The sequence below is a fragment of the Cololabis saira genome, chromosome 12, assembly GCF_033807715.1.
Source record: "Cololabis saira isolate AMF1-May2022 chromosome 12, fColSai1.1, whole genome shotgun sequence".
NCBI classification, from domain to species: Eukaryota; Metazoa; Chordata; class Actinopteri; order Beloniformes; family Belonidae; genus Cololabis; species Cololabis saira.
This window is the reverse complement of record NC_084598.1, coordinates 6130954-6149821: the sequence shown is the minus strand read 5'-3', so window position 1 is coordinate 6149821 and position 18868 is coordinate 6130954. Positions and strand designations below refer to the sequence as shown.

Here is an 18868-nt window from a genome sequence, read left to right as displayed (position 1 = left end):
CACACTTGAGGTGGGGCTTTCTGGCCCAGTATATTGCCGTCTGAGTCAGGATGTTGAGATGAGGATGGGGCATCCCACTCACCCTCTGCACGGCCTGAGACACTGCTGCTCTGCTGTCATGGCAACAGCAGCAGTCACCATCACCAGCATGGGCCCACAATGCACAGGCCAGGAGGAGTCAGTCTCTCTCTCTCTCTCTCTCTCTCTCTCTCTCTCCCTCTCTCTCTCTCACACACACACACACACACACACACACACACACACACACACACACACACACACACACACACACACACACACACACACACACACACACACACACACACACACACTCAAAAGGGCAGCCCATACTGAAGCAAGAACTGGTCCTAAATGTGCTTATTCTTCTGCAAACATCTTTAATCATTATAACAAAGAAGAAAAACATCTCTGTGGTTTTTAAAAGCTCATCCTAACAGGTAAAAGTGACATAAATAACCACAATGTTATTTGTTTTAAATGCAAAACGGTCTTTGTTCTTTTTATTTTACACTGTTGAGAACTTAGTCTCATACATTCTCCGGGCTAGTTCATAAAAAGGTGCAAAGAATTAAATAAAGTCTTATTTGTCAGAATGTACAGTTTTGCAGAGCATGAAAAGGTGGTATAACTGCAGTTATACCACCTTTTCATCAATAAATGAAAAAGAAATCTCTGCAAACCTGCAGCATCTCTATCAAACCGAGAGAGAAGCAATATAGAGGATAACACCCTCGTCATGATGGTCCTATAACATGACTTTACCCTTATTTGTATGCATATGTTTTGCATAATGTTCTGCATAATAACGTATAGCCTATGTTACGCTTAGCAGGTTTCATAATTCAAATTAAATATCAGTTCCCTCCTCCGTGTCTCCACATCGGACATTTTCTCAGCGTGGATAAAACGGGACTTATTCGTGCAGGTCTGCGTGTGCTTTCTTTTTTTTTTTTTTTTTTTTTTTTCCAACGTGGTATAAGGAAAAACGGCGACGGTGAAGCGCAAATCCCATTCAAACAGGTGTGAAGAGCAGACACGGTCCCAGGTGGCGCATGCCGATCGGATAGGCCTACGTGGCCGTCGGAGCGCATTGTGAGCGTCTTGGCGCTTTTTGAAGGGTTGAGCAACCCCGCATCCGAAAATAGTGTCGGCTGTTAGAAAGTAGGTCGATAGGAACTGAGAGAGACGGTTGTTTCCGCGCTTTTGTCTGTGTTCTTTGTTGTTTAGCGAGGACTGTGGCTTCTCCTTTTTCTTTTTTTTTTTTTTCTCCCTCCTCTCTCAAAGCCCACCCTTGTGAGTAGCGTTTTACGCACAGGTGGGAGATACCCGCTCGGCATAGGACAGCCCCCCATCTCTGATGATGTGAGGAAGTGACATTTCTCACTGCTGCGGTTCGGGACAGCACGGCTCCTCTGCAAACAGGTGTTCCGCTCTCCGGGTCACTTTTCTTTTCTTTTTTTTTTTTTTTTTGTGTTGGTAACCTGGATCCGACGAGGAGCTAAAGCGTCCCAAATCCCCGAATCGAGCCTATCCCGGACACGGGACAGCGTGGACCAGAGAGGAGGAAGGGGAAAGCAAACCCCCGTGCAAGTGTGATCTTTATTAGCTGGGGCTGTTTGCACGGGCTGAGACAGAGGAAGAGGAAGAGGGAGAGAGGGGGAGCGATGGCAACGAAAAAGGCGTGCGTGGATGCGCCCAAGAGGAGCCGGAGTCCGGTCGTGTTGGAGGCGGAGATGTTCAGAGAATTTCAGGACTGGTGCCTCCGAACTTATGGAGACTCCGGTAAAACAAAGACCGTCACGCGGAGAAAATACAACAAAATCATGCAGACACTGTTGCAGAACGACGAGTCGGACGGCGTGTATGTCGACAACAGCCACATCAACGCCAAATTCAAATTCTGGGTGAAGTCGAAAGGATTTCAGGTCGGGACCAACGTGCTGGGGGAGCACAACAAGAAAGGAGCACCAGGGAAACCCGTCCTATATGTCCCGGTCAAGTCAACGGTAAAGTGTGTGTGTTGTGTCTCTGCGTGCGTACGTGTGTGTGTGTGTGTGTGTGTGGGTCACAGAGAGAGCGTGCGTGTACACGTTCACGAGGTGTCCCGTTGTCGTCTATAAGTTGTCATTATCTAATGGTGCACCCACGCACCTGCCACATGAATAAAATGTCACCCTGTGGTGTTCGGTGGTCCCGGCTGGCTCCCATGTTCCCCGATGAAGCCCCACTTTGTCCGTATCCCGGCCAGAACAGCCCTACTCTCATCCCTTGCTGCCATAGCAACGCCGGTGCCTCCTGGCAATCGCAGTCGTAAAAGGTAGGCTATCACGCACGGCCGGCTGGCCAGCCGGGCTGAAGTCCAGCCGTCGGCGGCTGCAGCCCATACCGGCTGCAGGAACCGCATCATTCACAACATTTTGGTTCTGCGTTCTAGTGTCGTGTGGCCCGGTTCGGGGCTGTCGTGCGCGCGCATGCATGGATGCAGTGGCATGTGGGGGGGGGGGGGTCATGTATGTCAGGGCACTAGTGTCCGTGCAGAGGGACCGCACCGGGGGCTGCTGGCACCCACTCAGGAGGTGAAGCCTCCTCCTCCGTGATGCTGCGGCCGCTTCATTGTCACTATAAGGTGCCGCGCCGCGCGCCCCCATGCATGCGCGCCCCCACTGTCCCATCCACCGAGACGAGCTGCTGTTTGTCCCTCCTGGAGAGCAAATACCCCGCTCCCCAATCCCCCCACACAGCAGATCATGCTCATAAACACCGTCTCAGTGCGTGATGCGTGCGTATTCATCCCACTTGGACGGTCCTGGGCGGGATGCGTGTCGGCTCGCGGGGCGCGTTGCCCCGGCAACACCTGTGCGGTCCAGGATGGCTTATTCTTATTCTCGCCTCTGCCGCATTCATGTTCCAGGCTGGGGGGTTAGATTACGGAATGAGGTCCGGGACTGTGCACGGGAGAAACGCGCTGAGGGGACATGTGTGTGCCGTGTGCGTGATGGGTGACCACGTGAGGGGCTGTGGCGGAAACAAAAGGGTCTGGTCGGGACTGATAGCGACATACGCCCACAGCCCTGCTCACACAGCCCTGCTCACACTCCCATCCCCTTCATGCTCCTCCACGGAGCTGATGTCGGGTCACGTCCAGCTGCGAGGCTGTGCGCGTCCACATTTACAATGCACGACATTTATTCATTTTTAAATAGGCAGATAAACACGTTGATGATGACTGTCTGTCAGCCCAGGGGCCCAACACTTCTCCTTGCTGGCGCGCCCACGTCCATGTATGCCGTTCGGGCCTACAGTGGCAGCAAGGAGACAACCTCCATTTTAAATAAGCGCCTGCGGGAATAACCCCCCCCCCCCCCCCCCATCCATCTCACCTCACCCCCACCACCTCCACCTCTCTGCCGGGACGGAGTCTCCCCGGACCTGGCAGCGGAGACGCAAACTGGGGGAGATATTGGCCCGGATTAGAGGCTGAGCCCTTTGATTTGAGCTGAAAAGCACTGATCCCTCCACAGGTGTTTTACCTGTGTGAATGAACCATTCAGATTTGGGCCGACCGCTTTTACAAAACTCCCCTAATCTCTGCTCAATATTATGTTTCCCTGTGGGCCGGAGGGCAGGTGTGGCGCTCTCCGCAGGTGCAGATGGTGCCTCCAACGTGCTGTTGATTAGTTTTGCTCTGTGGCTTTGGCAGTTGTTTTTTTTTTTTCCCAATTTATTTTTATTTTGGTGTAAATGTTCAAATGTCTTATTGTCCAATCAGACCTTAGATGAAGGTTTCGGTCATTTCTTTTGGAAAGCCCATTAACAGCAGGCTGAAATGGACTTTTTGTTGGCGCAACCAACCAAAGCTGCCAGTCTTAGATTAACCTGCCAACAGGCAACAGTTTGAAAATCAAGTATTTCTTTTGATTGAACCAAACATTTCACTCATATAACACATTTGAGAGGTCTTTGCCCACCGTCTATTGTCTATTTCTTTTTAGTTAAATAAAAACACATCCACTTTGAACTTTACTTCCAATAAACAAACATTGATGACACCATCCCATCCTATTTTTTTTTAGTATTTTCTGACGTTTTATTAACAAATTATTCTTTGGAAAGCACATTTAAAGCAGCACAATGTAACTTTCAGCTTTTGTTGAGTTTGGCGGCTCCTTTGGACAAAAGCGGTAGTGCTTTACCAGTAGTGTGGAAGGGTTCCTACCATCCACCTCAAAGTTACATAGTGCCAGTGAAGGCGATACAGACCCCTCAGACCATGACAGAGGTTCATTAAACCTGTTGGAAGTTGATGTACCATCACAATGACTCTGGAAATATTTTATTAAGGTGGAAAAGTTACATTGTGCTGCTTTAACAGCAGGCTGAAAAGGAGAAATAAATTGAACTTCATGTTTACTGAGAGGAGTGAACATAGTTATGTGTCTGGGGAAGCCTGCCCTGATTCAGCTCCACTTGGGACATTTAAACAACCAACCATTTCTACCAGGACAAGCTGCTTCTGAGAACACGCTGGTTCTGAAGCCACGGATGGACCTGTTTAATGCATGTGATTGCATTTCAAGGTATGGGTTTTCCTTCAGCTTGTGTGGTTGGGTTTTATGTAGGTTGTAAGGGGGCCGGTGGAAAAGTGACACGGGCGTGCACAATGCCCGGCGCCTGCTCGCAGGGTGCAGGGCTGTACGGCTGCAGGGTGCAGGGCTGCACGGCTGCGTGGTTGCACGGCTGCAGGGCTGCACGGCTGCACGGCTGCACGGTTGCATGGCTGCAGGGCCGGGGGCGTGTCCCTGCTGCTGGAGCCCTGGAAGCCCCGCTGCAGCTGCTCCCAGGGTGTGCCAAGTTTGTGTATGTGGGCAGGCGTGGGGCTAAATGACGGGGGGGCCGGGTGGGGGTAGGGATGGAAGGTGGCTGATGTGCAGACAGACACGGCCTCTTCTGTGTGTCAGTGAGAGGCACACAAGGCGGCTTCAGTGCGTGGCGGGACAGAGAGACAGGACGCGGCAACACACACTCAGTGCGGAGGCCTCTTTTCCAGCCAGACGCAGAATTATTTTCGGTGTTTTCTGCCTGTCTCCGTCCTCCTGCTCATGCTGTCTCATCTTCCCAGTGCTCTGAGAATCCAGCAGCCCTCAGTGTGGAGATGCAACCTCGTTTAGCTCTCATTATGTCCTGATTAGAGGATGCTATAGAGGAGGAGGGGACCAGAGACAGACACAGAGGTGCATCACAAATTGCACACAACATGAGCACAAGCCTTTTTCCAAGTGCAACCAGTTTAAGAGGAAATGCTCAAGTGTGCATTTTTCCTCTAGAATGATATGAACATTGGGCTGAAATACATCTAGATGTTGCTTTTTGTTGCTATGCCAACTATTATCTGTAAATATCCGTTCATTTCTAGCACGGCTTGGTTTGAGTGAACACGCATCCAACCATGAGATAACTCACAATATGTTTTTTAAAGTGCTGCAATTGTGCGTCCAAGACATCCAGGCAAAAGGGGCAGATCCAGTCATCAGTTTCATTTAATCATGTTAACAATTTATTAGATCAGAGTAAATTATCGGGAGAATATTGGGAACGGAGGCTGCAGAAAACACTGATGAACGTCTTTTTGTTAGCATTTTGTCTTGTTTTGTTCAAGCAACAAACCAAAGCTGCCAGTCTCAGATTAACCTGCCAATCAGGTGATTACTGCACTGGCAACAGTTTGAAAATCAAGTATTTCCTTTGATTGAACCAAACATATCACTCATATAAGACATTTTAGAGGTATTTGCCAACCATCTATTGTCTATTTCTTTGTAGTTCAATGAAAATACATCCAGTTTGAACTTTACTTCCAATAAAAAAACATTGATGACACCGCAAAATCCTATTTTTTTAGTATTTTCTGACATTTTATTAACAAATCCTTCCACCACTCAATAGCTGGCAAGGAAAATGAACATGAACAGCAACATTTGAGCGGGAGGATGCAGACGAAAGGGTCCAACCGCAAAAGTAAGTGATCCAGGTGAAAGATCTGATGATGCCTTTACCTTCAGGATAAAGTTTTTTTTGGGGGGGAAGACACCTCTCCCCATGTAGAAATCACAAATGTCTGTTCCTGCTTTTTGTCTTGGGAAATATCCCTAAATGTTTTTGCTTCACATTAGATGGGACGAGGAACATCATTATTATCTGATTAATTAGTCTGCATTTCCCTTAAGAACCCGTGCTTTGTGGAAGGGCCAGCGAGTCAAAAGAAGACAAGCTCCATTATTCAGCAGCCTTTGCATTAAAGCCATCTTAGGAAGTCTCAAACGCTTAGTGTTGGGTGTTTTTGTTTTGTTTTGGTGGTGATTAGGGGCAGCACATGGGCTCGGGAGTTCAAATGGGCCAAATGCTGGCTGGCCTAATCAAAAAACACCTCATTTATTCTGCTCTCCTCCGACCTGCGGAGAGTCTACCTGAGCGTGTCTGCTGGGGACTGACTCATTTCCTCTCCGGGGTGCTTAAAGGTTGAGATGTGTCCGTTTTCGGGAGGGGCTTTATGAATTAAGAAGAAAGTTCATTCCCGCATGTGTTCATCTGGTCTCTTCACACATTGCCACACCGCCGTGACTCACTGTAAGTGAATGACGAAATCCATACTGTCCGTATGTGGTGGTGGTTTGTGCGTGTGCATGTGTGCCTGTGCAGAGAGGGGGTCGCTGATCGCATGCTCTGTGTTTCCTCCCTTCAGCACTCTCTCTGTTGCCATGGAGAGACCGTTCTTGCTTTCCCATAGGAGGAGAAATTAACACCATTTTTAACTGGCCCGGGGGCCTCCCCCCTGTGTGGGAGATAGTCTGAGTTGTGCTCTACATGCGCACGCTCTCACACACACGCTCGCGGTCTTTAAGACGGCAATAATCTTCCTAGCACACCGTCATTTCTAATACCTCTGCGAGGCCCGTGTTGAACAAACTGGGACGGTGCGATAGCGGCTTCCGGACGGCAGGTCGGACGCCGGGACGTGCTGATGTTGGTGATGTGGTGATGTTGGTGATGTGGTGATGTGGTGATGGGCAGGAGGAGAGTCATTTACATCCCAGTTTGAGTCGGTGACTGGAACATCAACAGCCCGTCTGCGGGTCCGGCGGGACCGTCTGTGTCTCCGGCTCGGTGGGATATTGGGCATGTCACACAGTCTATCAAATAATGTTCATCATGGGAGCAGCCGGGAGAAGGAGAGCCACACACACACGCACACACACACGCACGCACGCACGCACGCACGCACGCACGCACGCACGCACGCACGCACGCACGCACACACAGGCAGACGTTGGGGTTGAGCGCGGTGCACCTAATGTGGGTTTAATGACGGGGCTTTATGAACTGAAGCAGAGTGCAGAGGACGATGGTAAAAGGAAAAAAAAAGAGGTGCACAGAGTTTTATATGTTCAAAAAAATGGGGATGCTGCGGAGGTGATTGCTTGTGCCCGGCGTCCGTCATATAAACGTTTATATTGCAGACACACACACACACACACACACACACACACACACACACACACACACACACACACACACACACACACACACACACACACACACACACACACACACACACACACACACACACACACACACACACACACACACACATGCAAAAGAAAGCGGGCATTTATGTGTTCATTAGCTAGTTGACAGATTTACAGAGGGAAGATGGGACTTTAAAGACGACCTGTTGTCACATCTGCAGTGAGATAATCTGAGTCATGTGTATTGTTGACACAGCCATCTTTACTCCCCCCTCTCTGGGTACACACACACTCACACACACACACACACACACACACACACACACACCTGAACACACACCACAGCTCTCTAAAGCGACTTACTGTGCTGACACCTTTTGAGAATAAAATCTCCATCTATTTTCTGCTCGACTTTAAAAGTTAAGTTTACGTCTCTATTTTTTGCATCTCTAATTTGTGCTTGTCACAGTCATGTGCTCAGCTCATCTCTCTGGTGTCGCCCCGCATCGCCTCTGTCTGTGCCGGACTGCCTTTGTGACCCAGCTGCTTCCCATGAACCTTCCCCCACCACCTCCTCTTCCTCCTCATCCTGACCTGCGTGTGTGCAGGACCGCCTCGCTCTCCTCTCAGCGGCCGTGTGCGTGTGTGTGTGTGTGTGTGTGTGTGTGTGTGTGTGAGACTGCCGGGGGGGGTGGGGGCGGCCGACTCAACCCCTCCAGTCTCCTAGCAACAGAGCGGTTTGGTGCGGGACAGAGGAGGGGATGGGGGCTGGTTGTACAGTGACTGGGGAGTGCAAAGTCCTGCAGGATTAGAAAGCTGGAGAGACGGAGGGAAGGAAAGAAGGAGGGCGAGAGCTGTGCTGTGTGGTCGGTGATGGGGGACGCTGCCGGGCCTCCTCTGCTCTATAAAGCTGCACGATGCTGAGGAGACACAATATCTAGTGGTGCTCAACAGCTGTTCTCCTCGGAGATGCTTGACTTGTGGGCTCTTTCTGGCTGACGCAGATACCGTATTAAAACATATATACCCCAAAAGCCTGATGTATTTAGGAGCCAATGCAAAACTATCTTCTGAGTTTGGACACAAAGAGCTCATTGGTGCAGGAGCGCCTACAGAAGGCCTTCAAGAAAAGCAGTTTCAGCACCATGTTCTCATGTGAGCAGTAGACACAGGAAACTATGATTTTCTAATTTATAAACGAGAATTATCTCCTTGTTCCTTGGTTTTTGTTACAGAACATTTAGTATACAGTATTATTGTCTTGGACCTGTAGGCAAACATACGTTATTTAATGGCATCATCACACTCTCTACAGATGCTAAGTGTGAAACTCACTAATTCCAAGTGCCCAGTCGCTAGGAATGGGTGATATTTTACCGTTCACGATAAACCGTCAAAAAAATTCCTCACGATAAGAATTTATCATATAGCGGTAAAAACGATAAATTCCCTTTGATAAAGTTTTTGTGTAAAACTGATTTATGGTTCTGCGTTAAATCCACAACATACGTGAAGGAAGGAAGGAAGGAAGGAAGGAAGGAAGGAAGGAAGGAAGGAAGGAAGGAAGGAAGGAAGGAAGGAAGGAAGGAAGGAAGGGAGGGAGGGAGGGAGGAAGGAAGGAAGGAAGGAAGGAAGGAAGGAAGGAAGGAAGGAAGGAAGGGAGGGAGAAAAGAGGAAGGGAAGAAGGAAGGAGAGAGCAGAAGGAAAGAAGGAAGGAAGGGAAAAAAGAAGGAAGGAAGGAAGGAAGGAAGGAAGGAAAGGGGAGAAGGAAGGGAGAAAACAAAGAAAGGAGGAAGGAAGGGAAAAAAGAAGGAAGGAAGGAAGGAAAGGGGAGAAGGAAGGGAGAAAACAAGGAAAGGAGGAAGGAAGGAAGGAAGGAAGGAAGGAAGGAAGGAAGGAAGGAAGGAAGGAAGGAAGGAAGGAAGGAAAGAAAGGGGAGAAGGAAGGGAGAAAAAAAGGAAAGGAGGAAGGAAGGGAGAAAAGAGGAAGGGAAGAAGGAAGGAGAGAGCAGGAGGAAAGAAGGAAGGAAGGATGGAAGGAAGGAAATGAGCCTGAAAGAAAGAAAGAAAGAAGAAAGAAAGAAAGAAAGAAAGAAAGAAAGAAAGAAAGAAAGAAAGAAAGAAAGAAAGAAAGAAAGAAAGAAAGAAAGAAATGATAAATTCCCGTTGATGACGATTTGTGTAACAAACATGGCAGATCTGAGAGCGAGATAGATTTATAGTTGAAAAGGTGGAGTTGAATTGGTATTTTTTTTAATCGTTATCAGGATAAATGCCAGAAATTATCGTGATACATTTTTTTAGTCCATACCGCCCATCCCTACTGGTCGCAAGGCAGCATGAAGAAACTAATAGTTGCTAAAGCTTTGAAAATAATTCACTCTGAGTTCAGCACCGGGGCTGCAACATTATGTATCGATTCAGGTCAGAAAGACTGCTCCCAGCTGAATATCCAGTGTGGATGGTAGATATTTTGCAGCAGGGATGTGGGTGCACCACACACCCCGCAGTTGTATGAGATTATCCAAATCCAGCGTGAATGGACCTGACACCATTGTCCCAAGCAGCAGCCGCAGCAGCGGCGGCTTCAGCAGCTTCAGCAGCTTCAGCAGCAGCGGCGGTGGTGATGTCACCAAGGGAAAGCTGATGATACCTCCAAGTGCGATAGATTACAGCTGTGATGATGAAGCGGAGGGGTCGCTATTATTTCATTTATTATCATCAGATGTAGCCCGGGCTGACAGGGGAGAGCAACTGGAGTCGGGAGGGAGAGAAAGTGAGGGCCGGATTAAAACAAACCCGCTCTGTGAGCTGGTTTTAGTTGCCATGGTAACGATCATTACCTCGCACTTGGGAGAGCAGGAGCAAGGAGAGGGAAGAGGAGGGGGTTTGGTGGAGGAGGAAATAAAGACGGGATGGAGGTATGGGATGAAAACATGGAGACATGAGAGAGGATGCGGTTTAGGGGGAAAATAAGAAAAAATAAATGTCTGATTCTGTAAGTGTACAGAACTGTCAGAGGGGGGTGTTGTTTAATGCCAAGAGGGACAACTTTTTGAACTTAGGACTCTGAGTCCCAATCTCTGGATAATGTCAGAACCCGTCTCACATTTGTCTGAAAGAGGTGCTCGTTGTTGAGGAAGAAGGACAACAACTAATTAAAGTTAAAAGAAATAAAATAGTCTGTTTAATGCTTGATGGGACAATTTATGATGAAAATATCAACAGGTTCAGGAAAATACCAATAAGGCGACTATGCAAAGGTTGGACTGTTTGTTTATATAAGGACAAGGGGGGGGGGGTAAAAGAGTTGTTTAGAGGAAACAAGGGGGGAGAGAGGAGCAGAGAGCCCCATGTGGTGCTGTGCGGTGGATGGAGCCTGTTGTCCTGGCGATCCTACTTCTGTGGTGTGTCACATGACCCTTGCCCAGCACACCTGCCCGAGAGAAATCAGTGGCAGTTTCTATGGCGACTGGGTCAGCGGTACAGGAGGCAGGATGGCTGCCAGAGGTGGTGGGAGGGGGCTCGGAGTCTCGTACAGTGTCGGTGATGTTATTTTTAAACGTGGCAGAGATGAGGTGGTGTTTGCAGGCTCAACCAGGACTGGAAAATCGGAGGACCGCAGGGGGCTGGACACCTGGTGGAGTGTGTTAGCCTGTCTGCAACCACATGACACATGACTCACGCGCCTCACAGATTCTGTATCTGCAGCTTTATATATTAAAGATCTTAGATAATGCACACAAATCCTCTCTGCAGTCCGAGGCCTCACTGTAGACTGAACCTACGTCTCTGTCTGTGTTTCAGTGTTCAGATGGGAACTCGGCCCAAGAAAATTCCTCTCTGAAGCGCGTGGCCGTTGTTGAAGACTTCTTTGACATCATCTATGCCATGCATGTGGAGATGGGTGCCGACCCAGGCAGAGCACCCAAACACGCAGGCCAAAAGAAGACCTACAAAGCGGTGAGTAAGCACAACAGCACAAGAAATCATCCTTCTTGTTTACAGCCAGTGGGCCGGCGGTTAAAAAGGTGTTAATATAAAGCCGTCAGTAGTGTTATCACATTCATGTCATTTTCCTCACATTCCTATCTCTATCGGGTTGAGAAGACAGGACAGTGAGCACATCCAGGTCGGGCTGGGGCCAGACGCACGATTCAAAACAACATACAAAGGAAAATGAAGGGTTGTTCATGCAAGACCTACCGTATTTTCCGCACTATAAGGCGTACCTAAAAGCCTTTAATTTTCTCCAAAACCAGCAGTGCGCCTTTATATGATCATCACGGTAATTTCTGTTACTGTAGTCAGGGGGATTGTGGGTAATGTAGTCGGTGTCGCCGAAGTAACGGTGCTAAAAACGTCAGGAATCGTCACAGACGTTCAAGACAACAGCAGTGACGCTGACTCGCATAATGGAGACTTTGACGAGACGAAGCAAAGCTGGTTTTTATTTTGTTAATAAAGTTTGACATACCCTCCTGAGACCCTGCGTTCTCATATGAGGACATTACATTTCTGCTGTTCTGCGCCATGATACTTTATTTGTACGAACATTGACCCATTGTCCTCATCCGGGACCCCCGCCTGCACCATCTAGTGGTATCATAATGAAATTACACTCATTTGGGAAAAAACAAGATGTCTGGGATCTCAATGAAAGTCTTCTATGGCAGCTCCCGACAGAAATATAGACAAGGTAAAAATCCTTACCTAATTTTATGATTGAAACTAGTATATTTATGCACAATAACGTCTGCAGCATCACATGGCATGCTTTTTTGATATATTTGAGTAATATTAGCAAGCTACAATGTCTGTAAACATGAAGTACTCGTTTGAGGACATCAGGTCTATCTTCACTGCAAACACGTAAATTCTTTCCAAGAACATTTGTCTTTATTTCTTGCCCAAATGTCCAATTTCTAGTCAAAATAACTCTCATTACACTTAAAACACTTGTTTTTAGATTTCCATTTGTTTAAAGAACATTTTCACTAGAAATAAGTAGAATAATCTGCCAGTGGAGCAAGTTGTTATTTCCTTGTAATAGGAAAGAAAACAATTGAAAATGATATATAAATATTGTAGGTTCCTGATCATGAAGCCTTAAGCTTGACGCTCTGTACTCATTTATCCTGATGTCATGCACGACAAAAACCTCCACAGGATCCTCTTGATTAAGTTCAAATGTTTACTTCAAAAAATGCAAAGGTACAAAAATAATCCAATACAAGAAAAATAAAAAATAGTGAGAGTTAGAGAGGTCAAAAAACTATGTGGCTCCACTCCATGCTTGTCCTGACTGACTGCCTCCTCAGGTAGCCCCACCCTCACAGATCCTTAATTAACGTATCCCCACACATGTTATTTTAAGTGCAGTAAACTATTATTTTCCTATTGTAAACACAAATATTCAACATTTAAATCTGTAAATATTGTAAATAACCTTTTTCTCAAAATAAACATAAATTACCAATTAACTTATGAACTTAAACTATAATCCAAATATTAACTGAAATTACATTTAGGCTCCTACATTACCGGCCTCTAATTGTTGTCAATGTTCTTGAAACAATTACTTAAAAAGTGTCAACTTGAATTAAAGAAGCCTAAATAAAATTACTATAAATTGTCCCTTTGTTCTTTGCCCCATTCAAAATGAGGTCTTGGCTTCAGAAGAGTCCATCAGATGTCCTCTGATTCGTGAAGAAGGCACAGCTTTGTTATCGGGCGACAAAGCTCGTTTGTCTTGGTCTTCACCTTCACCTGACGAACAAACCCATGTTTGTCGGGAAAGGTCTCCACAATTCTTCCAAGTGGCCATGAATTTCCTGGTGAAGTGTCGTCCACAATCAGCACCACATCACCCACACGGAAGTTTCTTCGAGGCGAAGACCATTGCTGACGTTCTTGGAGCTGCGTGAGGTATTCTCTGCACCAGCGTTTCCAGAATACATTTGCGAGGTATTGCACCTGTCTCCATCTGCGGCTGGCATATTGGTCATCCTTATGAAATACTCCTGGTGGTAATTCAGCTTTGACCTTGAGTAACAACAAGTGGTTGGGGGTTAAGGCCTCTAAATCATTGAGGTCTGACGAAGCCTTTGTGATGGGTCTGCTATTTATGACTGCCTCAGCTTCACAAAGTAAGGTGTGGAGACCCTCTTCATTCAAAAGTTGCTCCTTCACTGTGATGTTCAGGATTTTTCTCACTGAACGAATTAGCCGCTCCCAGCTTCCTCCGTGGTGAGAGCCTGCTGGAGGATTGAAATGCCACTGAACACCTTTCTGTTGTAAGTGTTTCTCGATCATGCTGATGTTCCATTCCTTGATCGATTTCTTCATCTCACTGTCAGCTGACCGGAGGTTGGTTCCATTATCTGAATACATTTCTCTGACTTGTCCTCTTCTGGCAAGAAATCTTCGGATTGCGTTGAGACATGCATCAGTGTCGAGTGATGATGCGACCTCTAGATGAACGGCACGTATGGCAAGACACGTGAAAATAACGCCGTATCTCTTCACTTGGCCTCTTCCTCTTTTCACTTGGAACGGGCCAAAATAATCCATACCAACTCTTGTGAATGGAGGATCGTCAGGCAGAACCCTGCATACTGGTAGATCTGCCATGAGTTGCTTGCCAGCAGCTCCATGTAGTCTTTTACAGGTGACACACTTGGACAGGAACCTTCTGATGGCTCCGCTAGCTCCAGGGATCCAGAATCTTTGACGTAGCTGAGCCAACATGTGATTCCTTCCAGCGTGAGCTGTAATGTCATGAATGTGACTAAGCACAAGCCTGGTGATGTGTGAATCCTTAGGCAAGATGGCTTGCTGCTTGGAGTCATCAGGCATAGCAGCACGGCTTAGCCTTCCACCGACTCGCATTACTCCATCTTGGAGTACTGGATTTAGCTTAAAGAGTGAGCTACTCTTCTTTATCCTTTGATGTTCTTTCAGCATTGCCAAATCCTCCTTGAAACCTTGCTTTTGACAATACTTGACAATCTCTGTTTCTGCTTTGGCCAAGTCGTCACAAGTCAGATTCTTTCCTTTGAAAGCTTTCTTGAATTTGATCATCCTGCTTTCTTCATCCACGGTGTTTAGATCCTTTCTCTTTTCTTTGAGCTCTAAAAGCAAGTCTTTAAGTTTAAGAAACCAGGCAACAGCACGCTTCAATGCTGTCCAGGAAGAGTAGTGGTTCATCCACTGGTGCATAGAGTCTTCGGGCTCTTGTGCCTGAATTACATACACTTGGGTCACTCTCTTGATCTCTGGGTCGTCAATATCCAGCATTCCAGGATCCGGATTTTTGGGCCACTGATCTTGTGAGCTGAGCAAGAAACTGGGTCCTGAAAGCCAGCTCTTGTTTCTCAAAAATGCTTCCACTGTCTGTCCTCTTGAGACATGATCGGCGGGATTCAGAGCGGTGTTGATATATCGCCACTGTGATGTATTAGAGTGCTCCAGGATTGCTGACACCCTATTCGCAACAAACGTCTTGAACCTGGCGCTTTCACTGTTCAAGTACTTTAGTACAGCCGTACTATCCGTCCAAAAGACCGATTCATGAAGTTCCAGCTCCAGCTCTTTCCTCATGAGCTTATCCATCTTTACTGCAACTGTGGCTGCAGTCAATTCCATTCTTGGGATAGTTGGAGACTTCAAGGGTGCAACCCTCGTCTTTGCTAAGATCAAGGTGGACTGAGTTTCACCAGTTGCAGAATGCAGCAGTAGGTAGCTTGTTGTTCCATAAGCGTCTTCACTCGCGTCAGCAAAGTGATGAAGTTGCGCGAAGACTGGCGCCCCAAACTGCTTTGACTTGACACATCTGTCAACTCCGAATTTCTCAAGCTGTGGCAGACTGGAGAACCACCTCTTCCAGCTCTTAACAACAGTGTCTGGCAGATCTTCGTCCCAGCTATACTTCTGCCGACATAAATCCTGCAGAATTCTTTTGGCAGGAAGTATTACTGGAGCGAGAAAGCCCAACGGATCAAAAATGGAGCTGACTAGGGAAAGCAGGCCCCTCCTAGTGTGTGGTCGGTCCTTAAGGTTGATCTTGAACCTAAACTGATCCGATTCAGCACACCACTGGATGCCCAAAGCTCTCTCCATCGGCAGGTTTTCCTCATCCAAGTCCAGATTTTGGAACCCTTGTGCTCTTTCCTTTTCTGGGATTGAGTTGAGCACCTTCCTGCTGTTGCTTGACCATTTCGTCAGCCGAAATCCACCCTTTTCCAACATGCATCTCAACTCAGCACACAGGGTGATGGCTGTCTCTTCTTCAGAAACGGACTTAAGACAGTCGTCCACATAAAAATTTTTCTTGACAGTTTTGGCCGTCTCTTGACCAAATTGGTCCGCAAAATCTGTTGCACATTTCTGAAGTGCAAAAGTTGCAACACTTGGTGACGATGTTGCACCAAAGATGTGAACCAACATCTTGTGTTCAACGAGGTCCAGCTGACAGTTCCCTTCAGGCCACCAGAGAAACCTGAAGAGATCTGTGTCTTCACTGATGACTCTGACCTGGTGGAACATGGCTTCCACATCAGCCATGACCGCCACTGTCTCCTGTCGGAACCTCATGAGGACCCCCACTAGCGAGCTTGTTAGGTCGGGTCCCTGTAGGAGCTGTTGATTCAATGTTGTTCCTTGGAAGCTCGCCCCGCAGTCAAAGACGACACGCAGTTTCCCTTTGGTTGGATGTCTGACTCCATGGTGAGGCAGATACCACGTTCGCCCATCAATAGCTTCACGTTCAGCACCTTCGAGCTTCACTGCGTAGCCTTTCTTCAGGACGTCATTCATGAATGCAGCATATTCTCCATAAAACTTGACGTCTCTGGAGAATCTTTTTCTTAAGTTCAATGCACGTTGCTCCGCAACTGCCCTGTTGTTTGGCATACGCACAGACTTCTTCCTCATTGGAAGGCAAACACTGTAATGTCCATCTTCAAGTATTGCAGATTCCGACACCATTCTGATAAACTGATGGTCATCCTTTGACATCTCGATGTCTTCGTTTTGTCCAGCATCAGGAAAGTCCTGCTTGAACTGCAGTTGCCAGAGCTCTTCCAGCTTAGCTACTGAGATTCGATTTACAGTAATTCCTGTCAGTTTGTTTGTCTCCCTTATGTCGCTTCCACCTTTGAGTGGTCCATTCACTGTCCAGCCCAATACTGTTCTCACGGCGTATGGTCCGTTGTCCACGCTGTTAACCACTTGCAGTGGCTCCATCGCCTTGGAAACATTTGCTCCTATGAGTAATCCAACCTCTGCTTGTATAGTGGGAATTTTCACCTCCTTCAGGTGGGACCACCTATCAATATCCTCTTGGCAGGGGATATTGTCCTTAGTCACAGGAATGGCTTTCTGTGAATACACCTCAGAAAGTTCAACAAACTTGTTGCCGTCCAAGCTGCTGATTTCCAGACCAGTCACGATACGTGTTTTCACGATCGATTCATTCCCCATTGTTCGCAAAGAGATGTTTACAGTGCGTCCACTCATGTTCAATTGGTTTATCAGTGACTCTGTAGCAAAAGTAGCTGAGCTACCTGGATCCAAAAACGCGTACGTGGTCACTATCTTGGTTCCCTTTTGCGCCTTAACACACACTGGAATGATCGAAAGAACACAGTCTTCCTTACCGGCCCCAGTGACACCAAAGGTTTCTGTTGCTTGTACAAGAGCGCTTGATACAGCTTGTTGTTCACAACTTTCCTTTGTTGTCTCTTCTTTAGAGTCTTTATTGGTGATGTGCAAAAGTGTGGGATGCAGTTTCGAGCATTCTTGACATTGCAGCTTCTGTTTGCAGCTGCTGCTCATATGACCGTGTTTCAAACATGCAAAACACAGACCTTTGCTCTTCAAGAAATCGATCTTGTCTTTGTGTTGCTTGCTCTTAAATTTTCTGCAGACAGTGAGGCTGTGTTGCTCACCTTTGCAATAAACACAAGGTCTGCTGCTAGCATCCACTGAGACGGGTTGTATTTTTGGTGTTGTTGGATTGTCATTTTCTGTTTTGGGAAACACAACAGTTGTGAACACCTTCTTTGGTTTGAATGTCTCTTCATATTGTGATTTTGGTTTCTGTCTCACAGGATCTTTCGTGCTTATTGTGGTGTCCTTTATGTTTCCATAGAGCGGGTGCAAAAGATACTTAACTTGATGGTTCACAAAGTCAACAAAATCCTTAAACTTCACTCTTTTCTTTGTCCTTTCTTGCAGGTCGCAGGCGGACCTTCTCCAACATTCCTTGAGTTTATATGGAAGTTTATTTGCCAGCGCCCTTATATTAGCTGTGTTGTCCAAGTCTTCCATGTAGCTAATATCTGTCATGGTGTTAGAGCAGCCTGTGACGAATAATGCAAAAGCCTGAAGAGCAACACCATCTTCTGGCTTAATTGTCGGCCAATCCAAAGCCTCCTTTATGTAGGCTTCTGCTATCTTGAAGTCATCGCCAAAGAACTCGTGTAACATTTGTTTTGCTTTAGCATAACCTGCTGAAGGCTCCATGTGGATGCAGCTCTTAACCAGTTCATGTGGTCGTCCACTTGTATACTGTAGCAGAAATTGAAGGCGATCGCGATTGTCACCAGTGCGGCTTTCAATTCCATGTTCAATGGCTCTAATGAAGGATTTGTATTCCATTGGTTCACCGTTGAATGTTGGAATGGTGAGATCGGGCAGTAGAGATGCTTTGTGATTTTTCACAAGATACTCCGTGACATTGGCTTGCTGAGAGATGGCTTGGCAAAGCCCATCAATCACTGGTCCTTGCTGGTCTTTAATTTCAGCCTTTGGTGCAGACATGGCCATTTGACTTGTTGCTGGTGGAGCAGTATGTTGAATGCTGGGGGTTGGTAAAGCGGGCCTTGATGGTAGCTGAAAGGTAGGTTTTGTATCCACTTTATCATCCTGCTCATCAGCTGCTCTGATGCTATTGTCTTCTTGAGTGCATTCATATTTCTGCAAAACCTCCATCTTAGCGTCAGACTCAGCAAGCGCTGTCTGCATTGCATGCATTTCCTTTCTAGCCTTTATGGCAGCCTCTATCCTCTTTTGCTGGGCCTCAAACTCCGCTTGCATTTGAGCCTCCCTGCATCCTTTCTCTGCATGCCACTCTGCTTCTTCCTGTTCTATGGCCAACTTTTCTTTTAAAGCTGCAGCCTTCGCCTTTAATGATGCACGCTCCATTTCTACCTTTAATCTAACTGAAGAAGATGACGAGCGTGTGCTTCCACATTGTGATGCAGATCTACTTTTTACACTACGTTTAGTGGTCACCCTTGAGGATGTAGACCTACTATCTGC

General features: G+C 47.0%; 1 protein-coding gene across 2 annotated transcripts in view; it reads left to right on the top strand.

The window, feature by feature from the left end:
• The first annotated feature begins 1292 nt into the window (after positions 1 to 1292).
• nol4la (nucleolar protein 4-like a) overlaps positions 1293 to 18868 on the top strand; it is a 43855-nt gene continuing 26279 nt past the window's right edge. The window contains exons 1-2 of one of the 2 annotated variants that reach the window (XM_061735273.1): positions 1293 to 2027; positions 11351 to 11506. In XM_061735273.1, the coding sequence (XP_061591257.1) occupies positions 1686 to 2027; positions 11351 to 11506 (498 nt within the window). In that variant the 5' untranslated portion in view covers positions 1293 to 1685. The remainder of the gene's footprint in view (positions 2028 to 11350; positions 11507 to 18868) is intronic. The other variant, XM_061735274.1, reaches the window with a different exon arrangement.